At 42.5% G+C, this 17,170-nt stretch overlaps 1 protein-coding gene and 1 long non-coding RNA gene across 2 annotated transcripts in view; one reads left to right on the forward strand and one right to left on the reverse strand.

The window, feature by feature from the left end:
* Positions 1-5,109, forward strand: part of LOC118493999 — a 20,428-nt gene extending 15,319 nt beyond the window's left edge. The window contains exons 3-4 of the long non-coding RNA XR_004896060.1: positions 1,141-1,150; positions 4,835-5,109. This is a non-coding gene — a long non-coding RNA (uncharacterized LOC118493999). The remainder of the gene's footprint in view (positions 1-1,140; positions 1,151-4,834) is intronic.
* Positions 1-17,139, reverse strand: part of LOC116054704 (ATP-binding cassette sub-family D member 2-like) — a 24,036-nt gene extending 6,897 nt beyond the window's left edge. Inside the window, exons 1-6 of the mRNA XM_031306384.2 lie at positions 15,994-17,139; positions 14,731-14,911; positions 12,996-13,117; positions 7,603-7,765; positions 5,916-6,010; positions 322-467 (exon numbers count right to left, since the gene is read on the reverse strand). Of these exons, the coding sequence (XP_031162244.1) occupies positions 322-467; positions 5,916-6,010; positions 7,603-7,765; positions 12,996-13,117; positions 14,731-14,911; positions 15,994-16,938 (1,652 nt within the window). The 5' untranslated portion in view covers positions 16,939-17,139. The remainder of the gene's footprint in view (positions 1-321; positions 468-5,915; positions 6,011-7,602; positions 7,766-12,995; positions 13,118-14,730; positions 14,912-15,993) is intronic.
* Between the last annotated feature and the right edge of the window lie 31 nt (positions 17,140-17,170).

Consider the following 17,170-nt stretch of genomic DNA (forward strand, 5'->3'; position numbering starts at 1 on the left):
CTTTGGATAATTCTAGCTACCTTTAGTCATTCACATGGCTGATTTAGTACACTGATGATGCTAAACTTACTGCCAAATGACTGTAATACAGAGAGAAGTATAACAAAGGAATTATTGTAATTGGAAGTTTTCCAAGCCTTTTCTAGGTGGTAAATATTTCACTGTAGCCTCAGCTCTGGTTTCTCTTTACAATGGATTAGATTACTGGTAGGGCTCACCGGTACCATGATCAAACCCTACACTGGTTTCGGTACCACTCACCACTGTGGGATATTGGAATAAGTAATGTGTGAAAGTGTGTGTGTGCCTGTGTGTGTATACCTCTGAGGGATGTAGAACATATGTTGAGGAGAGGGTTTGTGTAGGCGGCCGCCGTAGACAGGCCACAAGCCGCTGAGGATCCTGAACAGAGAGCTTTTCCCACAGCCGTTAGGCCCCGTGATCAATAGGTGCATGCCCTCTTCCACCTGAAATGGAGAGAGAATTTATTAAATCGCCCCTTAAGATGAGTCAAACCTCTGTATAATTACGAACAACATTAAAGATCCCATATTGTAAAAAGCGAGATTTTCGTGTCTTTTTGTATTACACAGCAGGTCTAGGGGCTTTATAAGTAATGAGTATCTTTTTTTGTGATTAACAATTTATTTATTTCTTTTAAACACAACAAATGATGGGAGTATTAAAACGCTCGATCCACAGAGAAATGCACACAGCCTGTATTCAGAAACTGTGCCTGTAAACGAGCCATCAGGGCTTCCATATGGTTGTGATGTCACAACTATACTAGATAGAAAGTGCTGCTACAGTCATTCCCTGGCTGCAATGATGGTGCAGAGACGCTGAGAGCGCAGATGCGGAGGACCAGGAAACACTGACCAATCAGAGCAGACTGGGCTTTTTCGGGAGGGGGGCTTAAAGAGACAATTGCTAGAACGGAATGAAAAATAATGTGTTTTTTGAACATGTAAACATGTACTAGTAGAAACCCAGTATGAACTCGAAAATTAGCATAATATGGGACCTTTAGGATATAAAGCCCTGAAGAGTTAGGAAGCATCAGTGGGCACGTAGCTTTAAGGCTCTGACACGCCAACCTGACGGCCGACCATCCGCAGAAAAGACAGTCGGCTCCCCGAGGTCAAAAAAAGTGCCTCGGAACACACCGAAGTGACGTTGACTTGAGCGTACGTTCTGCGTGTGCGCGAGACGTAATACGTCTCGGTGGCGCTAATCTGTATTGTCGCTCAAAAAATGAAAACCAGAAATGACGGAACATCTCTCTAGACAGAGTAAACACAGAGCACGCTGTCGTCTGTCATTGTTTTCATCAGAGAGTGTTGACAGTAGGGCATAAAAAAAAAAATTGTTTGGTTCTGGTTGGTTGTCAGTTGAGGTCATGGGTCGATAGGGAATTTATTTTATTTTTTTTTCCCAGTGGCAGCCAGGGATAGGTAGGATTTTTTTTTCCCTTTACAGTAGCGATGGATACTCTATTTTTTCATAACATAGCCTACCTGTTACTACATGTACAGTTGTTGCTTAGTAAATTGAAAACATGGTGAGGCGTCATTCACGTGAATATTAAGTAGCCACATGTATCTGTTTGGTCTTATACATCCACACGTTTACCGCTCCAGCGGAGAGGATGGTTCGTTTAGACAGTAGCTAAGTTTACAAGAGTTTGTCCAAAATTCAAGATTCGTTGCAAACTAAGATAAACAGTTAGACTACAAACTGACATCTTTCATTTTAGCTTGTTTGTAAAAAATCGCTATTTGCAGAGCAGAGCTGCGTTTGCAGAGCAGAGCTGCGTTTGCACAGCGCGGTGGACAAGAGTGGACAGCGCAGACAGAGCAGACTGAAATATCGGTTTCTACATGTGTATGCCTAGGTGGTTACTGATAATTATTGACTTTTGAATCATGGAGGGTTTATTGTAGGCTACTTAAAGTAACAAGTGTAGCGTTAGTTCATCTGCACCAGCGGCAGTAAATAATGTATAATCTGTATCGTGTCCAATCAGTTACACGTGCTGCGTGAAGTAACGCACACACATCGGCTCTGCTGTGTGTGTGTGTGTGTGTGTGTGTGTGTGTGTGTGTGTGTGTGTGTGTGTGCGCAGCGCGGGCATCGCTGTTCAGAATTCCGTCTATCTTCCATAATGCAACGCTTGTATCCAAGTGAATTGTGTTGTGAAGTTGTCATTAGCTTCACTGCTGTTAGCCACCTCCATTGAGCCACAGGGACTTGCTGTAAGTTTGGAGCACTCTAAAGGGTGTTTACCTTTCATTTGATCGTGTTTGCTTGCTACGTTGCCATCCTCTTGAACGACATTAAACACAACATATAGTTCATGAGTGGTTTCATCTGCCCTGTTTAACGTGTTGAAGCTCCCCGGTGACGCAGTAGCGCTGTAGCTGGCTGGTGAGGGCTGCTTGAAGGCGCCGTCCTCACGCTGCTGCAGCTGCCGTAAAACTGGACACGGCAACGTTAAGTGCCGCTGCGGCGACATCGGGTCCTCTTCCAGCATTGCTGGAGGACAACAGGCATCTTGCATCGCAAGAGTGCTGTACAAAAATGTAATTATAGTTCGCCTCAAACTTTTTATTTGGGTATTTATTTAATTCGTATCATTTCTTCCCCAAGCTGATAAAATAAATGTGGGTCGCACATAAATTGACAGGGTCGGTCGGAAACCGGAACCAAACAATTATTTTTGTTAGGCCTAGTCAAGCAGGATCGTTGTTGTCATTGCTCGCTGAACGGAAGAAAATACGATTGCTAGTGTCACTGCCCGATGTGAGTGCAGATGTGAGTCGCGCATGCTCAGATTTAAACTGTTTACGGCATAACGTGTCATACTGAAATTTGTGAAATCTATAAAATAATAAACGTTTCTCTTTACATACAATAACAGAAGATGGTAATCATTTCAAAAACGTAGCTATCTATGACTGTTTGGTTGCTAACGTTAGCTCAAAATGCCATTCAAGTGACAGCCTTTGTTGTGTTTGATTAACTTTTAGCTAGCAGTCATTTCAAAAATGTTTTAGCTATCTATGACTGTTTGATTGCTAACGTTAGCTCAAAACGCCATTAAGTGACAGCCTTTATTGTGTTTGATTGCTAACTTGTAGCCAGCAGCAGCAGTCATTTCAAAAACGTTTTAGCTATCTATGATTGTTTGATTGCTAACGTTAGCTCATAGACTGTGCGTTAGCTCAAAAATCCGTTAGCATCTTGTAGGCTACTTGTCGCAAAGTGACGCATGCGCGACTCACATCGGGCAGTGACAGCTAGTAATAGGAAGATACTGGCGCTGTCAGCTCTGGTTTTCTCATGCACCGATTCGCTAGTCAAGGGATAGCACTCCACCAATCAGATTGGTCATTGAGTCCGACTGCACACTGGCTGATTCAACAAGTAAAATCGGCCAAAATCAACGCAGACGGCTCCTCCGACTGACAACAGCACGGAACACACCGAACAGACTCGAGTCACCGACCTCGCCAGACTGTCCGACGGCCGATAATCGGGTTGGTATGTCAGCGCCTTTAGATAGACAGCATATGACTACTTAACATCGCAGACTGGAGATCTGAAATGTCAACACAGGAATAGTGGCAAATTGTCTCCTCAGAGATCCTTGGTTTTTAACAGAATAAACAGTATTTTAATTATCTGTTATCTGTCTAAATGCCTCTAGTTTGGCTGCAGCTAACTGGGAAACACAAAGCAATGTATGCTGGTCTGTTACCCTGAGTACAGGAGCTATCAAAATAAAAAAGAAGCAAACAATGTGAACAAAATGAAGCGATAATTGTTCTGAGTGAAGCTACATTGCTACATTTTTATGCTACATATCTAATTCAATGCATAACACCAGCCGTCACACACTGTAGCAATTTCACTTATATACAGTATTTACACTATAAGAAAAAGGAAGGGGTATCTGCACAGGAACTGTGTATTTATATACAGTCTTGTGGACATGAGTGCAGTGTCAACAGATGTTCCTGTTATCTACAAGCTCAATGTCAGCAGGTGTATTGACCTCAAATCAGCATTCACAACCAGATTGGTTGAGGTCTGATAGCGTGAGCTGCGAGCGCTAGTTTAAAAGCAATACTCCCACAGACAGGAGACCTTTTTATTTTTTTTAAATTGAGGCCATTATTTTAATTATCTGTTCTCTGTCTCGGAAATGTAACCTTCTGAGCTATAGCTTGACGTCAGTCTAAAATATGTTATTTCTTTTTTTCTTCAAAGTGGAGTTTGGCGCTGGAATAGAGATTTAAACTGAGGCCAGATGATCTTCCATTATTTTAATTATCTGTTCTCTGTCTCGGAAATGTAACCTTCTGAGCTATAGCTTAAAGTCAGATCAAACTGCTTGGAAGGTATCACTAAATGCCTCTAGTTTGGCTGCAGCTAACAGGGTAACAGACCAGCATACATTGCTTTGTGTTTCCCAGAGTACAGGAGCTACCAAAATAAAAAAAGAAGCAAACAATGTAAACAAAATGAAGCGATAATTGTTCTGTTCTGAGTGAAGCTACATTTCTACATTATGCTGCCTGTCTAATTCAAAGCATAACACCAGCCGTCACACACTGTAGCAGTTTCACTTATATACAGTACAGTATTTACACTGTAAGAAAAAGGAAGGGGTATCTGCACATGTACTGTGTATTTATATACAGTATTGTGGACATGAGTGCAGTGTCAACAGATGTTCCTGTTATCTACAAGCTCAATGTCAGCAAGTGTATTGACCTCAAATCAGCATTCACAACCAGATTGGTTGAGGTCTGATAGCGTGAGCTACGAGCTGCAAACCGGGTGTAAACAGCTGTTTTTACACGCCTCCCCCTGCTGATTTTGAGTGATTATTGTGAATGCTCTGATTAATACATGTAAACAAATAATGCTTTGTTTTAATGACCTAGCCTTGTCCAATGTGCTCCAGGCTCTCTGGATTTTTGATGCGTTTGGGACTTGTCCGCTCCCCCTGGCCCGCCGGAACAGCACCCTTTCTGTGTTCCAGGACCTCCTGATTTACAAATGAAGGTCTGACTACTCTGCCAAACTTCACACATTAATGTAAAAAACTGTCTAAAATATGTTATTTCTTGTTTGTTTTTTTCTCCACAACCATCTGGCGAACCCCAGAAATGATCTTGCGGCCCCCTTGGGGGTCCCGACCCCCAGGTTAAGAACCACGGTTTTATGCTACAACTGGTAAAACTTTCTTGCAGGTTTGAGCTTAAAGACATGTTGGTCTGGCAACAGTTTTAGATAAACTTTAAAGCCAGTTTGGAGGAAAATAAACAGAACATGCAGTGAATGCAACATGGATAAAAATGAAGACAATACATTTCTATTTCTATCCATGGGGCAGCCCCTCAGGAGAGACGGGGCTCTGTGCACAGTGTGTTATAAGTAAAGAGAAAGGGCCGTTTCAGTCCTAATGACAATTGAAATGTTTGAAAAGTGACATTTTGCTCTTTTGTCTGTATTGATCTGTAATTTTAAGCACCACAATATCCTCTCCAGCTAATTACAGTAGCCAAAAACCTGAGGGGAGCAACACCCCAAAAGATGTATCTGATTATTAATGAGACCACAGAGGATTCCTCAGAGATGTTAATTATGTCCACATACTGAAGACCAAAACAACCTTCAGGGAGTCTGATAGTGGAGTAGGGTTCAGAAAGCATCTAAAACGAGCATCAGTAAACATTTATAGATAATATTAAGTGGAGTTTGGTGCTGGAATAGAGATTAAATGACCACTCTGGTGCTTTTCCATGTGTTAAAAGTCTATTCTAACAAGCGCAGCAAAGGAGATAGAAGCAAGAATATTGCAGAATACAGAAGCTCATAGGGAGAATAGAGTAGAGCTGTCTCACCTTGAGGTTCAGGCAAGACACTACGACATCCCCATTCGGCGTAATAATTGGGACATTCTCACACACGATGCCGTTGTCCACATCTATCACTTCGCCTGAATGAGGGTATAAGAGCAGAAATTGAGGATTAGAGGTAGTATGGGGTTAAAAATAAGAAAAATCCCTCCTTACCACTTCACTTATCTCTTAGCTTAACTGTGCTCTCTAAAAGGACATTCATTCTGGGGTCAAATGGATTTGTACACAGGGGTATTTATGCAATGATCCCAACCTTTGACCTTGATACTGTTCATTTTGTGTAATATCATGCTGGGGATCTGGGAATTTATTCTGCTTATGCAAATTGCCCCAGAAAAAAGGGTTTGACTTAATGCATAAACTTCGGACAAAAAGTGTATCTTAAAAGTGTCGCTAATATTTTCTGTTCATTTCGTGTTATGACTAATTTGAATAAGATAGATGAAGACAAATCGTGACATTATAAGGTTTGAAAATAAACACTGGATGCAACACTGACTAGAGTTGGGGTTGTTTAAGTGCACACAATGCAATGTGACTAACCAATCAAAACCAACTGCTTGCTCCATGCTCCAGACAGCAGAGGTAGTGAGCGTTAAAAGTGTATCCAACATAGCAACAGTAACCAAGTGGGTGGAGACTACACGTTTCTCTCTTTCAGTTTATTTTAATACAGAAATAGGTGTGTGTGTGTCTGTGTGTGTGCGTGTGTGTGTGTCTGTGTGTGTGCGCATGTGTGTGTCATGACAGAATAGTGGATCAAATACTGAAAGACATTTCTCACTTTTAGTAAGAATTTACAAAAATGATTGTGCAAAACCATCAAAGTTCCAGCACTGCAATAGTAACTCTGATACCTTCTCACACCTGCTTGCTAATACACCAGTGGTTGTTTTGATCAATGAGGAGTCCAGTGAGGTGTTCACTTTAGAGGTTGCATGCACCTTTGGTCCTAGGATGGAGGAAGCTTTTTTTGACCAAGGTCATTAAATACCAACCACTCCTAAACACTTTCTTAGAGCTAGGCTATAGGTGCCGACTATTTTTTGTCATATTTGGTAGCTTAGGACACACACATAGGCTTGGGATGCCCAAAAAGAGGGCTAAACGCCTAGCAAATGACTGTGCTCTGTCTGCTTTCATAGGCAGCCGCCATATATGGCGAAGACGCTGTTACTTATACCCATAAGATTAGAGGGGTATGCTTAATAGTATTAAAACCTGCTGTATGCCAATGGCCCATGATTTTGTATATTATGTATTTAACTGCATGCTTCTTTTCAAGTGGACTTAGATAAATTGTTAAAATATGTGTGTGTGTGTGTGTGTGTGTGTGTGTGTCTGTGTGTGTGTGTTCTTGTTTAACTATATTCGTGGGGTCCAAAAACCGGGAATACAGTATACTTGTGGGGTCCGGACAGGTTTGTGGGGCAAAAAATGCTGGACCCTACAACTTTAAAGGGCTGTTTGAGGGTTAAGACTTGGTTTTAGGTTAGAATTAGGTTATGGTTAGGGTAAGGGTTAAGGTTAGGCATTTAGTTGTGATGGTTAAGGTTAGGGTAAGGGGCTAGGGAATGCATTATGTCAATGACGTGTCCTCACAAAGATAGTGCCACGCACTGTGTGTGTGTGTGCGTGCGTGCATTTGTGTACAGAAGAACAGGCCTACCCTTTATCTCCAGTGGTCCATCTATGTGCATCTCAGGCTTGCTCTTCTTCTCTGCTCCTGTTGTGGCTGACAGAGAGGAGCGCTTGTAAACACCCTTCTGGACGTCCTCAAACACCACAAACATGTTGTGGACCCGTGCAGTGTAGCCTGCCAGCTCTGTGATCTGTCCCAACAAACACACAGGGGCCAAAGGTCATTACCGGGTCAAGTCAGAGGAATGTAACCCAACAGAGGATCAGATTATGATACAGGTCACTGTTAAGGCCATGTGCTGATAAAACTGTGTGTGTTAAAGCAGTGATTCTCAACCAGTGGAACTTCTGCAGTCACCAGGGGGTATGTGGAGAAATTGTGTGAGAGTAAATCCATTCATTTGAAAAAAAATTCTTTACAATGTGATAAAAAAGAAAATCCACATAGAGTCATCTGTGACACTTGAATACTATGTGTTGCGATTGAGAGTGCGTAAAAACTAGTTAGCAAGCAGACAGAGAGTTTAGCAGTAAGCTAAAAGTGATGGCTAAATGGTTAAAATAGATAGCTAAAAGTAAACTGTTCAAGTACTTAGCTATACATAAGGGATAAACTATTATTTAGTACTATCAAATCAATGGATTAATGGAAGGAGTTAGCAAAAATAAATAAAAATGGTCAAAAAAGTTAGATAAAAAGAGATCTATTGTTGAAACAGTTAGCTAAAAGTGAGATATATTGTTGAAAAGTAATGGATGGTTAAAATGGATAGCTAAATTACAGAAGCAACAGTTGAAACAGATACATAGTTAGAATAGCTAAAAGTAATGGATCAATTCCATCAAAAAGGTTGGGAACCACTGCGTTAGAGTGTGTAAGTGTGTGTGTGTGTGTGTGTGTGCGTGCGTGCGTAACAGTGTTTAAACAAATACATAGTTAATGCACTAATGTGGCTGCTGCTGTAGATCTGACTGTATTTTTGGCTCAGTTATAATCTCTCAGAGTTGCGTGTTCTTCTGTGTTTGTTTACAGTGTGTAGAGTAAGCACCCACACCCACACAGATCTGAAAACCTGCTGTACATCATGTGTGATGCTTTTTGATCTCGTGAAGGCTGAATTTAAAACTATATTAAAAACAAATTGTGATAAAGAAACAGAATACATTAAGATATATAAAACAGTATTACATTTAGAAGATGAACAAAAGCAAATGTACAGCACAAAATTATGTAAACACAAAATGCATTAAGATATAAAAGGAAAAAAGAGCAAAACAGGGTTCTGAACTCATAAGGCCAAATGAGGGGGAAAAGCAAGAGATAAATCCCCCTCTTGCTTTGGCTTTAGTGCTGCACCCTGCGGTGAGACAGTGCAGGCTGTTGACACAGCTTGATTATATTAAACAAACACCAATTCTGGGAATTGTTGGACACCATGTGGGGCTTTAGAGATGTGACTGGCTCAAAGATGAAAGAAACACAAAATGAATGAATTGATTGTGAAATATAGCCTTGAACATCTCCACCTTTAAAATGTGACAACTAAAAAAAAAAAGGTCCAAAAGTGGGTTGCTGAAAGTAACTGATCATCACTTTGATAATAAAATTGTTTCATCATGCATTAAATTGACGATCTACTATTTTTGGCTAATTGCAAAAGTCAGACAACACTAATGGCTCTCTTAACTAAATTTGACATTATTTTGATATCTTTTAGACTGGTTTATTAGTCGCAGCCTAGTCTATATCCATGACGTTCCACTTCCGGGATTGCTAGAGTGTCGTTGGAAGTCTTTTCGGGCAGATGTTACCTTCCGCTTTCCACATGATTGGCCACCGCAGGGTGTTTGTCGGGTTGCGTGTCCCTAAAAGTTTAATCTGTCTCAACTTTTCGCCGCAGGCCGCTGTGTTTTTTCAGCACTGCGCTGCCACCCCCCACCGCTGAAGTGATCTCTGCAGAACTTCAGACAAACAGAAGTTGTACAGGTTTTGTAGCATAAGTATTATGTACTGCAAAGCTTTTTGTAGTCATACAGTAACAACGAACAGGAAGGAAGTTGTACAAAATCTCGAGATAAAAATTGGATTTTGCAATTAACCACAGAAAGCTAAGAGAGAGAGAACAGGCCTTCGAACAACAAAAAGCAAAAGCATATCTGAGTCGCCGGGATGAGTAACAAACTGGGATGAGCTGGGACATGTCATAGGGCCATCTGACCACTCACACAAACTATACACAAATACACAATGTAGACTGTCATATAAGACAGGCAGTGTTTGGAGGCGTGAGCAGGGCAATACAGCTTTAGGAATGTGCTCCATCCCTGCTGCCTGCTAAATTGCATACACACTCACACGTCTCTTGGCTTTGCATGCAGGGGCTTGCTGCTGCACACGTGACAACACTGTACTCAACACACACTCAGCCCAGAGCTGAAAGCAGGACAAAACTTGTATCCTCCAGGGACGTGTTTGGAGCCAGAGACTTCCAATAAAATGACAGTCGTGACAATCTGCTCTGCCACAGCTTTGCACATTACAGAAATGGATGCATTCTCTAGGAACTGGCACGTGTTTTCGTAAAGATTTCACAAGCCTTCTGGCCCTGCACATTCTGGTGGGAGTAATGTGGTACCAAGTTATTGAGAAAAGTGACTCACACTTAAGAAAGACAAAAAAAGACAACAACCCGCCTAGCGCTTTTAAAAAGAGTTTAGATTCCTCCTCCCCCTTGCTCAAATACGTTATACGCTGTACTCTGCAATACGGTTTCACCACAAGTGTGCTGCAGCCAAACCCCCTTATGGACCTCAAGATGAAGCCTTGAGAGAGAGAACGAATGAATGGGTCTTGGCTATTTTTTGGGATTAAAATTCAACGAGAGATCTGGGATTTGGCCCTCGATGAACAAGGCCTTTCATTCAACGAGTCTTCGCTTTTTCAGTCAGGACTCAAACTAATTCCTGTGCATGCACGGTGAGCGTCACACGGGGAAGGTAGAGAGAGATGGATATAACACAGTAATCTGCCAGTCTGTGCATTCATCCATCCGCCCCCCCCCCCATCTGTTCCACCACTTGTCTGTTCAAACACGGGCCAACGAAGTGACCCAACCACCCATGCTTATACATCTGTCCATCATGTGACTATCTAAAACTGTAGCCTGACAAATCATATTCTTTAGACATGAGATGCAAATGTAATATCAAAATTGATACATTGCTTCATCTTACCATGAATTCTGAACATCAATAAAACATAACTAAGGGACTGTTCGTTATTTATTTAAGGGGCCACCAGAGGGGTTCTGGGACCTTTAGCCAAAAAAGACACAACCCTCCCCTCGCCAGTAAAAGAATTTCTATGACCCTCCAAAATGATTTGGAAAAAAGGAATGACCCTCCCCCAGCAATTTTTCGATACTGTCTGTACTAGCTTGCGCTTCGCAAAGATATACAGACTCCCATTGTTTTTTTACAGCCATGACATACGTGACTAAACCTCTGCATTCTCATCTGACGCATCCCACTCCTCTGTTATGGTGTGGTGGCCATTTCAGTAGATTTACTTACTAACATTGTTGTGGAAACACAATAAGCATGGAAACTAAATGCACACTTCCTGCATTACTGCATTACTTCAAATACTAAGTTACTCCTCTTGTAAACTAGTATTCACATGAAATAAAACAATAAAATATTGACACCAGTCAGCAAGGCACTCTGGGTAACGTTCAACACACAAACTGGTTGCTCGTCACTAGGCTTTCTCCACTTGGCCGTTTAAACAAAGTGGAATAAACGTATAAAAGTCTAAATCTACACAAAACCCGCAATCAATTAGTAAGCTGACATCACATGTATAAACATGGCATTTAGGAAACCTTTATTGCAAGGTTGGCACGGTAAGATGTCCAGACTAGCAACAGTAACTTTCGTTTTTTTTGCGATCTGCTGCTCCCATTGTCAGCCAGGTAATATTTTTTTTACTAAAGCAGTATGTGAAATCTGATGTATTACCTACCACCATTTAGTTGTTTTGTGTTATTTAAGATATTTATAAAATATCTGGTCATGTCCGGACGTAATTATTCCACTCACTTTTTAAACAATGAAATTACCTGTTTGAGCCACCAGGGGGCAGCTCCCCCTGCCCCCCTGCAGCAAACTCAGCGTATGCGGTCAGACCATCTGGTAGCGAAGGAGGGCTGAGACTATAGAGCTACATGGAAAAATATGCACCAAGCAAGCCACTTTGATGTAAATGTTGCTGTTTCATGAATACAAAAGTTGGGTGCCCCCCCCCCCCCCCGGACTGAAAATATTGGATGACCCTCCCCTCAGCAAAGAATAAAAAGACATGACCCTCCCCTATTTTCCTCCGGTGGTCCATTCCATAAATACCGAAGGGTCCCTAAGAGATAAGCTACCGGCTTATATAAGAAAGAAAAAAATTCTTCTCATGTGAATGCTTCCTTTGAGCTGAAACTATAATAAACCATAATTCCCAGCTTATAATGTTGTAATAAACATGTCACACTCACAAATTACAACTGTCAGTAGTGAGATAGATCTGCGAATTTAAAAATGATTATTTTCACTGTTGTTTAATCTGATGGCTTATTTTTTAATTAATCGTTTAATCGTCTGGCCTATTAAACGTCAAAAAAAAAAAAAAAATCCCATCGCAATTCCCCAGAGCTCAAGGTGAGGCCTTCAAATGCCTCGTTTTGTCTGGTCAAAAGTCCACAACTCAAAGACCCTCCATCTACAATGAGATAACGCAGCAAATGCTCGCATTGAAGACGCTAGCACCAGTGAGTGTTTGACATTTCTGCTCGAAAAATGACTTGATGATAAACTGATTATCAAAATAGTTGCCGAATAATTTCTTGTCCACAAGAAACCAATATTTGATTTTATCAACTAATGTTTTCAGTTTGAAACAACAGCGCAACGCAGTCATCATTACACATGGGTGGGCAGGGTCCTTCATAGTTTCATAGCTACATTCAAAAGGCGGGTCCAAAAGCCAAACAGCATGATAAAAAGTAGGCTTATCTGCATTCCCTTGTTTACCACTGTGAGGGGAAGGTGCAAGATCATTCAAAAAAAAAAAGTTCAAATTTTTTGTAAATGACTTCCACTAACACTATGGCCAATGCATAGCTTGTTTTGTACCCTATATCTGTCAATCAAGTGCATTTGCCATGACCAAACTCACTTTTTTATGACTCTGGTGTTGGCGTTTCCAGTAAGAACAGAATTTTGAACTGTGATGTGAAAAGAGGGAAAATGATGGGGCAAGGAAATCCTCTTAAGCAGGGATACGGAGAGCACATCTTTTATTAACTGAAGAAACAAAGAGACGCTGCACTCTCCAGCAAAGCCACGTTAACTTTAGCGTTGCGGTGTCCTCACCTCTTTGTAGGAGGACATGATCCTTTCGATGGCGTCGGCTCCTGAGGCTAAGAGGTTACGGGCGGTGGTGAAAGCCTCCGTCCTCTCGCTTACCATCACATGCGTGCGCCCGTCTGCTGTTTCTAGAGGGAGGAAAGAGAGACAAAAGACCGGGGGAGAGAGTGAGACAACTGATATCTGACTGGAGTTCTGTGTCTCTGTCCTGTGAGCCTATTGACAACGTATTCTCACACTTTCACCTACGAGGATTAGAATACCATGGAAATAAAGTTATTTAAATATCAGCAGTGACACGAGAACAATAGGGACTCAACCAGGGAGGGGTGGGAGGCAGCTCCTGTTCTAACACATATTAATCAACCCCTGCAGGGATGAGGAAGCAGTAGCTGTTGGTTTGGAGGTGCTAATAGGGGCTTTCCGACCGGAGGGATTTTTGCAGTTCTTAGAACTAAACGTTCCTAGAACACTTTTTTCGTCATGTTCCGACAGGAAAAATTTGGGGATTTTTAAGTTCCTCTGGCCACAGCAGCCTACCTTTTTAGCTCCTACTACAGAGCAGGGTCTTTTCCCTTTTCCTATGTGTACTTGATTGGTCGAACTTATAAGTCACGCCCACTGCCAACTCGGAACTTGCAGACAGAGCAACAACCAACAACGGGACATTTTTAACAATTTTCACCATCTTATTCATCATTAAATTCACTTCTGACAACATTTTAGGCGAGAAATTAACTGTTTAGATTTCGAATATAGGCAGTCTTGCGAAAATTGATGCCGAATTGACAATTTGCCTCAAAGTTTTCGGAGTTGAGAACCTCCATGAAGTGAGGCGACAGCCAGCAAGCGCCTGCCCCGGCCTCTAGCTCGTCGCTCGGCCAGTCTTGCTCAGACACCCCGCTGTGAGATGGAGGTCTGTCAGACCGCTCTCGTAAATAAGAGGCTTTTATTTCGCCGTTGACGGTTCGTTTGTTTAAATATCACAACACATGTCCATCATAAGATTAACGGGAACCTGTGGTTAACTGTCTTTTCGGAGTTAAACTCCACAAGCGTGTCCTGCGGCTCGCCGGCCGTCACACACACACACACACACACACACACACAGCGCAGCAGTCTGTGTTGAGCAAAACATTACGTGAATTACTACGAGAATGGACGGAATGCAGAACTCGGAAAAGTGGACTGATGCGGAGCTGCAGCCACTGCTGGCCATGTACGGCCTCCTCCATGCTGCTTTGTTGTTGTTGTTGTTGTATGTGGCGCTTAGGTCTAGTGACGATGCTATAAAGACCGTTTCCATGCTTGCGTCACTCCCTTACCCCTCCTACCAGTCCCTATGGCCACTTGGCCAGTGGGAATGCAAACGGAAAAAAAGATTTGGTGGGAAAGTAGTTCTTAGAACTGCTTAGAAGTGTACTTTTCCTCTAAAAAGTACAAGTACGGAAAGCACCTTATGACCCTCATGCGCTCTTTAAAATCTGCTTACACAACTATTATAGTGACTCTTAATAAAAGGTGTCCTACACACCAGATACTATCAAGTAAACCAAGGATCCATGTGACCAAACTGTTTGGTTTGGGGGTAGGGCTAGGTTAGGATTAGGCTTCTTGGTGTGAATGCCCACTTGGGCTATATTACGATATCCAAAATCTAAGATGATATGTAGTCTCATATCACGATATAACACTGATACATTGCCCAGCTCTATTTGGGGGCACTTTAAGGTCTCCTTACTGTTGTCGGCGAAGCCGGTAGCTGTGATGATCGGCACGGCCACCATGACGAGCCCGCTGCAGCTCCACACATACTTCATGAGGAACTGCTCGACCATGATGTACCAGAGACGCTTGGACAGGATCAGGTTCATCTGGTCCGCCAGAGCCTGGTAGCACTTCTGCAGCTGACGCATCTCCACCTGCCGAGGACAGCATATTAACAATATACAGCACCGTAGCCACTTCCTACATTTCTGTGAGGGAACACTGGGTAACACTTTACTTGAAGGTATCTACATAAGAGTGACATGACACTGTCATGATCACATGACACTGTCATGACACAGTCACGACACATGAACCCTAACCTGAACTTGTCATGACAAAAACCGAATGACACCAAAAGAAGCGTCATGTCATAAACGTTTATGACATGTTTATAATGTTTATGACACGTTCATGACAGTGTCATGACACTCTTACGTAGATACCTTCAAGTAAAGTGTAACCGAACATTGTTTGGGATGTGACCATTTGTTCCTACCATACTTTATTACACTAAATTCATACTTTGCACATATTTGTGAATGGGAAGGGGGACTGTTTTTAGGATGTGGGGATTGACTGAGCCCCTGATAATTTTATTGCTGCAACTTTGCACATTTTTGTGAATTATCGTGATTAGGTGGGGTGGGAAATGTGAACGATAATGTTTGTAAAATTGTACAACCTGGTCTACCCGCCCAGGGACTACAGGCGAAAATAGCAATTGTGCTAAAACCTGGTACAAATGCATCGCTCCTTGTTTTTATACAACCTTAATGTTTAATTACACACTTGCACTGTCCCTGTCTAAATAAAATTACAGTTAATCTAAGCTTGAACCTTTTATCACCAACTGGCCTGCTTGTGTGTGATTATCCATTAAATGACACTGTTATGACAGTTATGAACTTTGTTATTGGATGCGGGTAATCAAGATAATCTCATATGTCATGTTTATAACTGGATTTCACCTGTAGAAGTAACAAGGTTGAAATGGAGGGTGAAGAAACCCAAAGTAGGGTTTCAATGGAAACAAAGGTGAACTAAACATTTAGCCCATGGTCTATTAATGATCTATTAATGGAGAATATGGATTTACTTGTTACTTGTGGTTGTATCATTATTGTTGTATTGATTCTTACAATTGAATTACTACCACATTAATGCCTGTAATATTGCTGCATGCCTGCCACAACAAATGCAACCTCTATATTCTACATTATCCAGCCCATCATACCTTGTGTCCCCTGTAGAAAGCTATTTCCTCAGCATTTGCAATGATCCTGGAATGTACATAGCGCAGGTAGCCTTTCCTATGAGCCTCCTCGGCCACAAGCTTGCCGAATTTGGGCGAGCAGGCACGCAGGACTTTAGCCGTGGCAAAGACCACCAGGCCGGCCAGCAGGGTAGGCCCACTGGCGTTGGCCCCCCTGGACCTGGCGGTCTGTATCAACGTGTAGGAAGTCAGCATCACGTCCAGTATTGGCTTGGTGAGGTTAGAATAGAGGTGGGCCACCGACTGGGAAAACATCATTACGTCCTCAGTGAGAGACTGGTCTGGGTTGGCGAGCCTCCCGTCCATGTTGCTGACTCGGTAGTAGGTCTGATCGGTGAAGTAGGTCCGGTAGGCATGGTTCACCAGACGGGTGCGGAAGGCCAGAGCCAGTTTGCACTCCAGGTACCGAATGGCGCTGTTGACGAACGTGGCCGGGATGGCAATGAGGAGCCATTTCATAAGCTGGATGATGAAGCTCTTGGGTTCCTTCTCCACTATCGTTTTGACAATCTTCCCGTCCAAGCTGGCCACGTAAATAGACAGAAACGTCCTGGATATCAGCGCCACCGAGTGCAAGGAGAGCAAACCGAGCTCTTTGGACACAAGCTTGGGGAAGAGGATTTTACCAAGTGCGAGGATCTGCTTGAAAAATTCCGCATTTAACCCAGGAGATGTCTTCTTGTGATTCGCAGCACAGGTCTGTGTTTTTACCAAACAGGTGGAGCCGTTTTCCGCCTTTGAAAGCCGGCGATGATTCCTTGGATCTTTGTTTTTGCTGAGCTGCTTGCAGATTATGGGGTACAGTGTTTTGATACCGTAAGCAGCAGCCGCAAGAAACACGGCTCGCTTCGCCGCAGCCGTGCGGTCCCATTTTATTTTGGACGCCGCATCGAGGATGTTGGACATTTTTCAAACGTTAGTCGTCTCTGCTGTCAATCCTAACAACACCCATCCCCAGACCCGACTCACCGCGTCGACATACTCAAAGAGAATGACTTCTGGTGGTTGTTCTGAAATGAGCCTGATACATGTACCGCTACATCCTGCTCTTTTTTTGTACAAATGTCTGAGCAAGACAGAGTACATTAATTGCACTTCCGGTTTATAGTTGTCAAAATAAAACTCAAGGTCAACTTTC

The sequence above is a fragment of the Sander lucioperca genome, chromosome 20 (genome assembly GCF_008315115.2).
Source record: "Sander lucioperca isolate FBNREF2018 chromosome 20, SLUC_FBN_1.2, whole genome shotgun sequence".
In the NCBI taxonomy this organism is placed as follows: Eukaryota; Metazoa; Chordata; class Actinopteri; order Perciformes; family Percidae; genus Sander; species Sander lucioperca.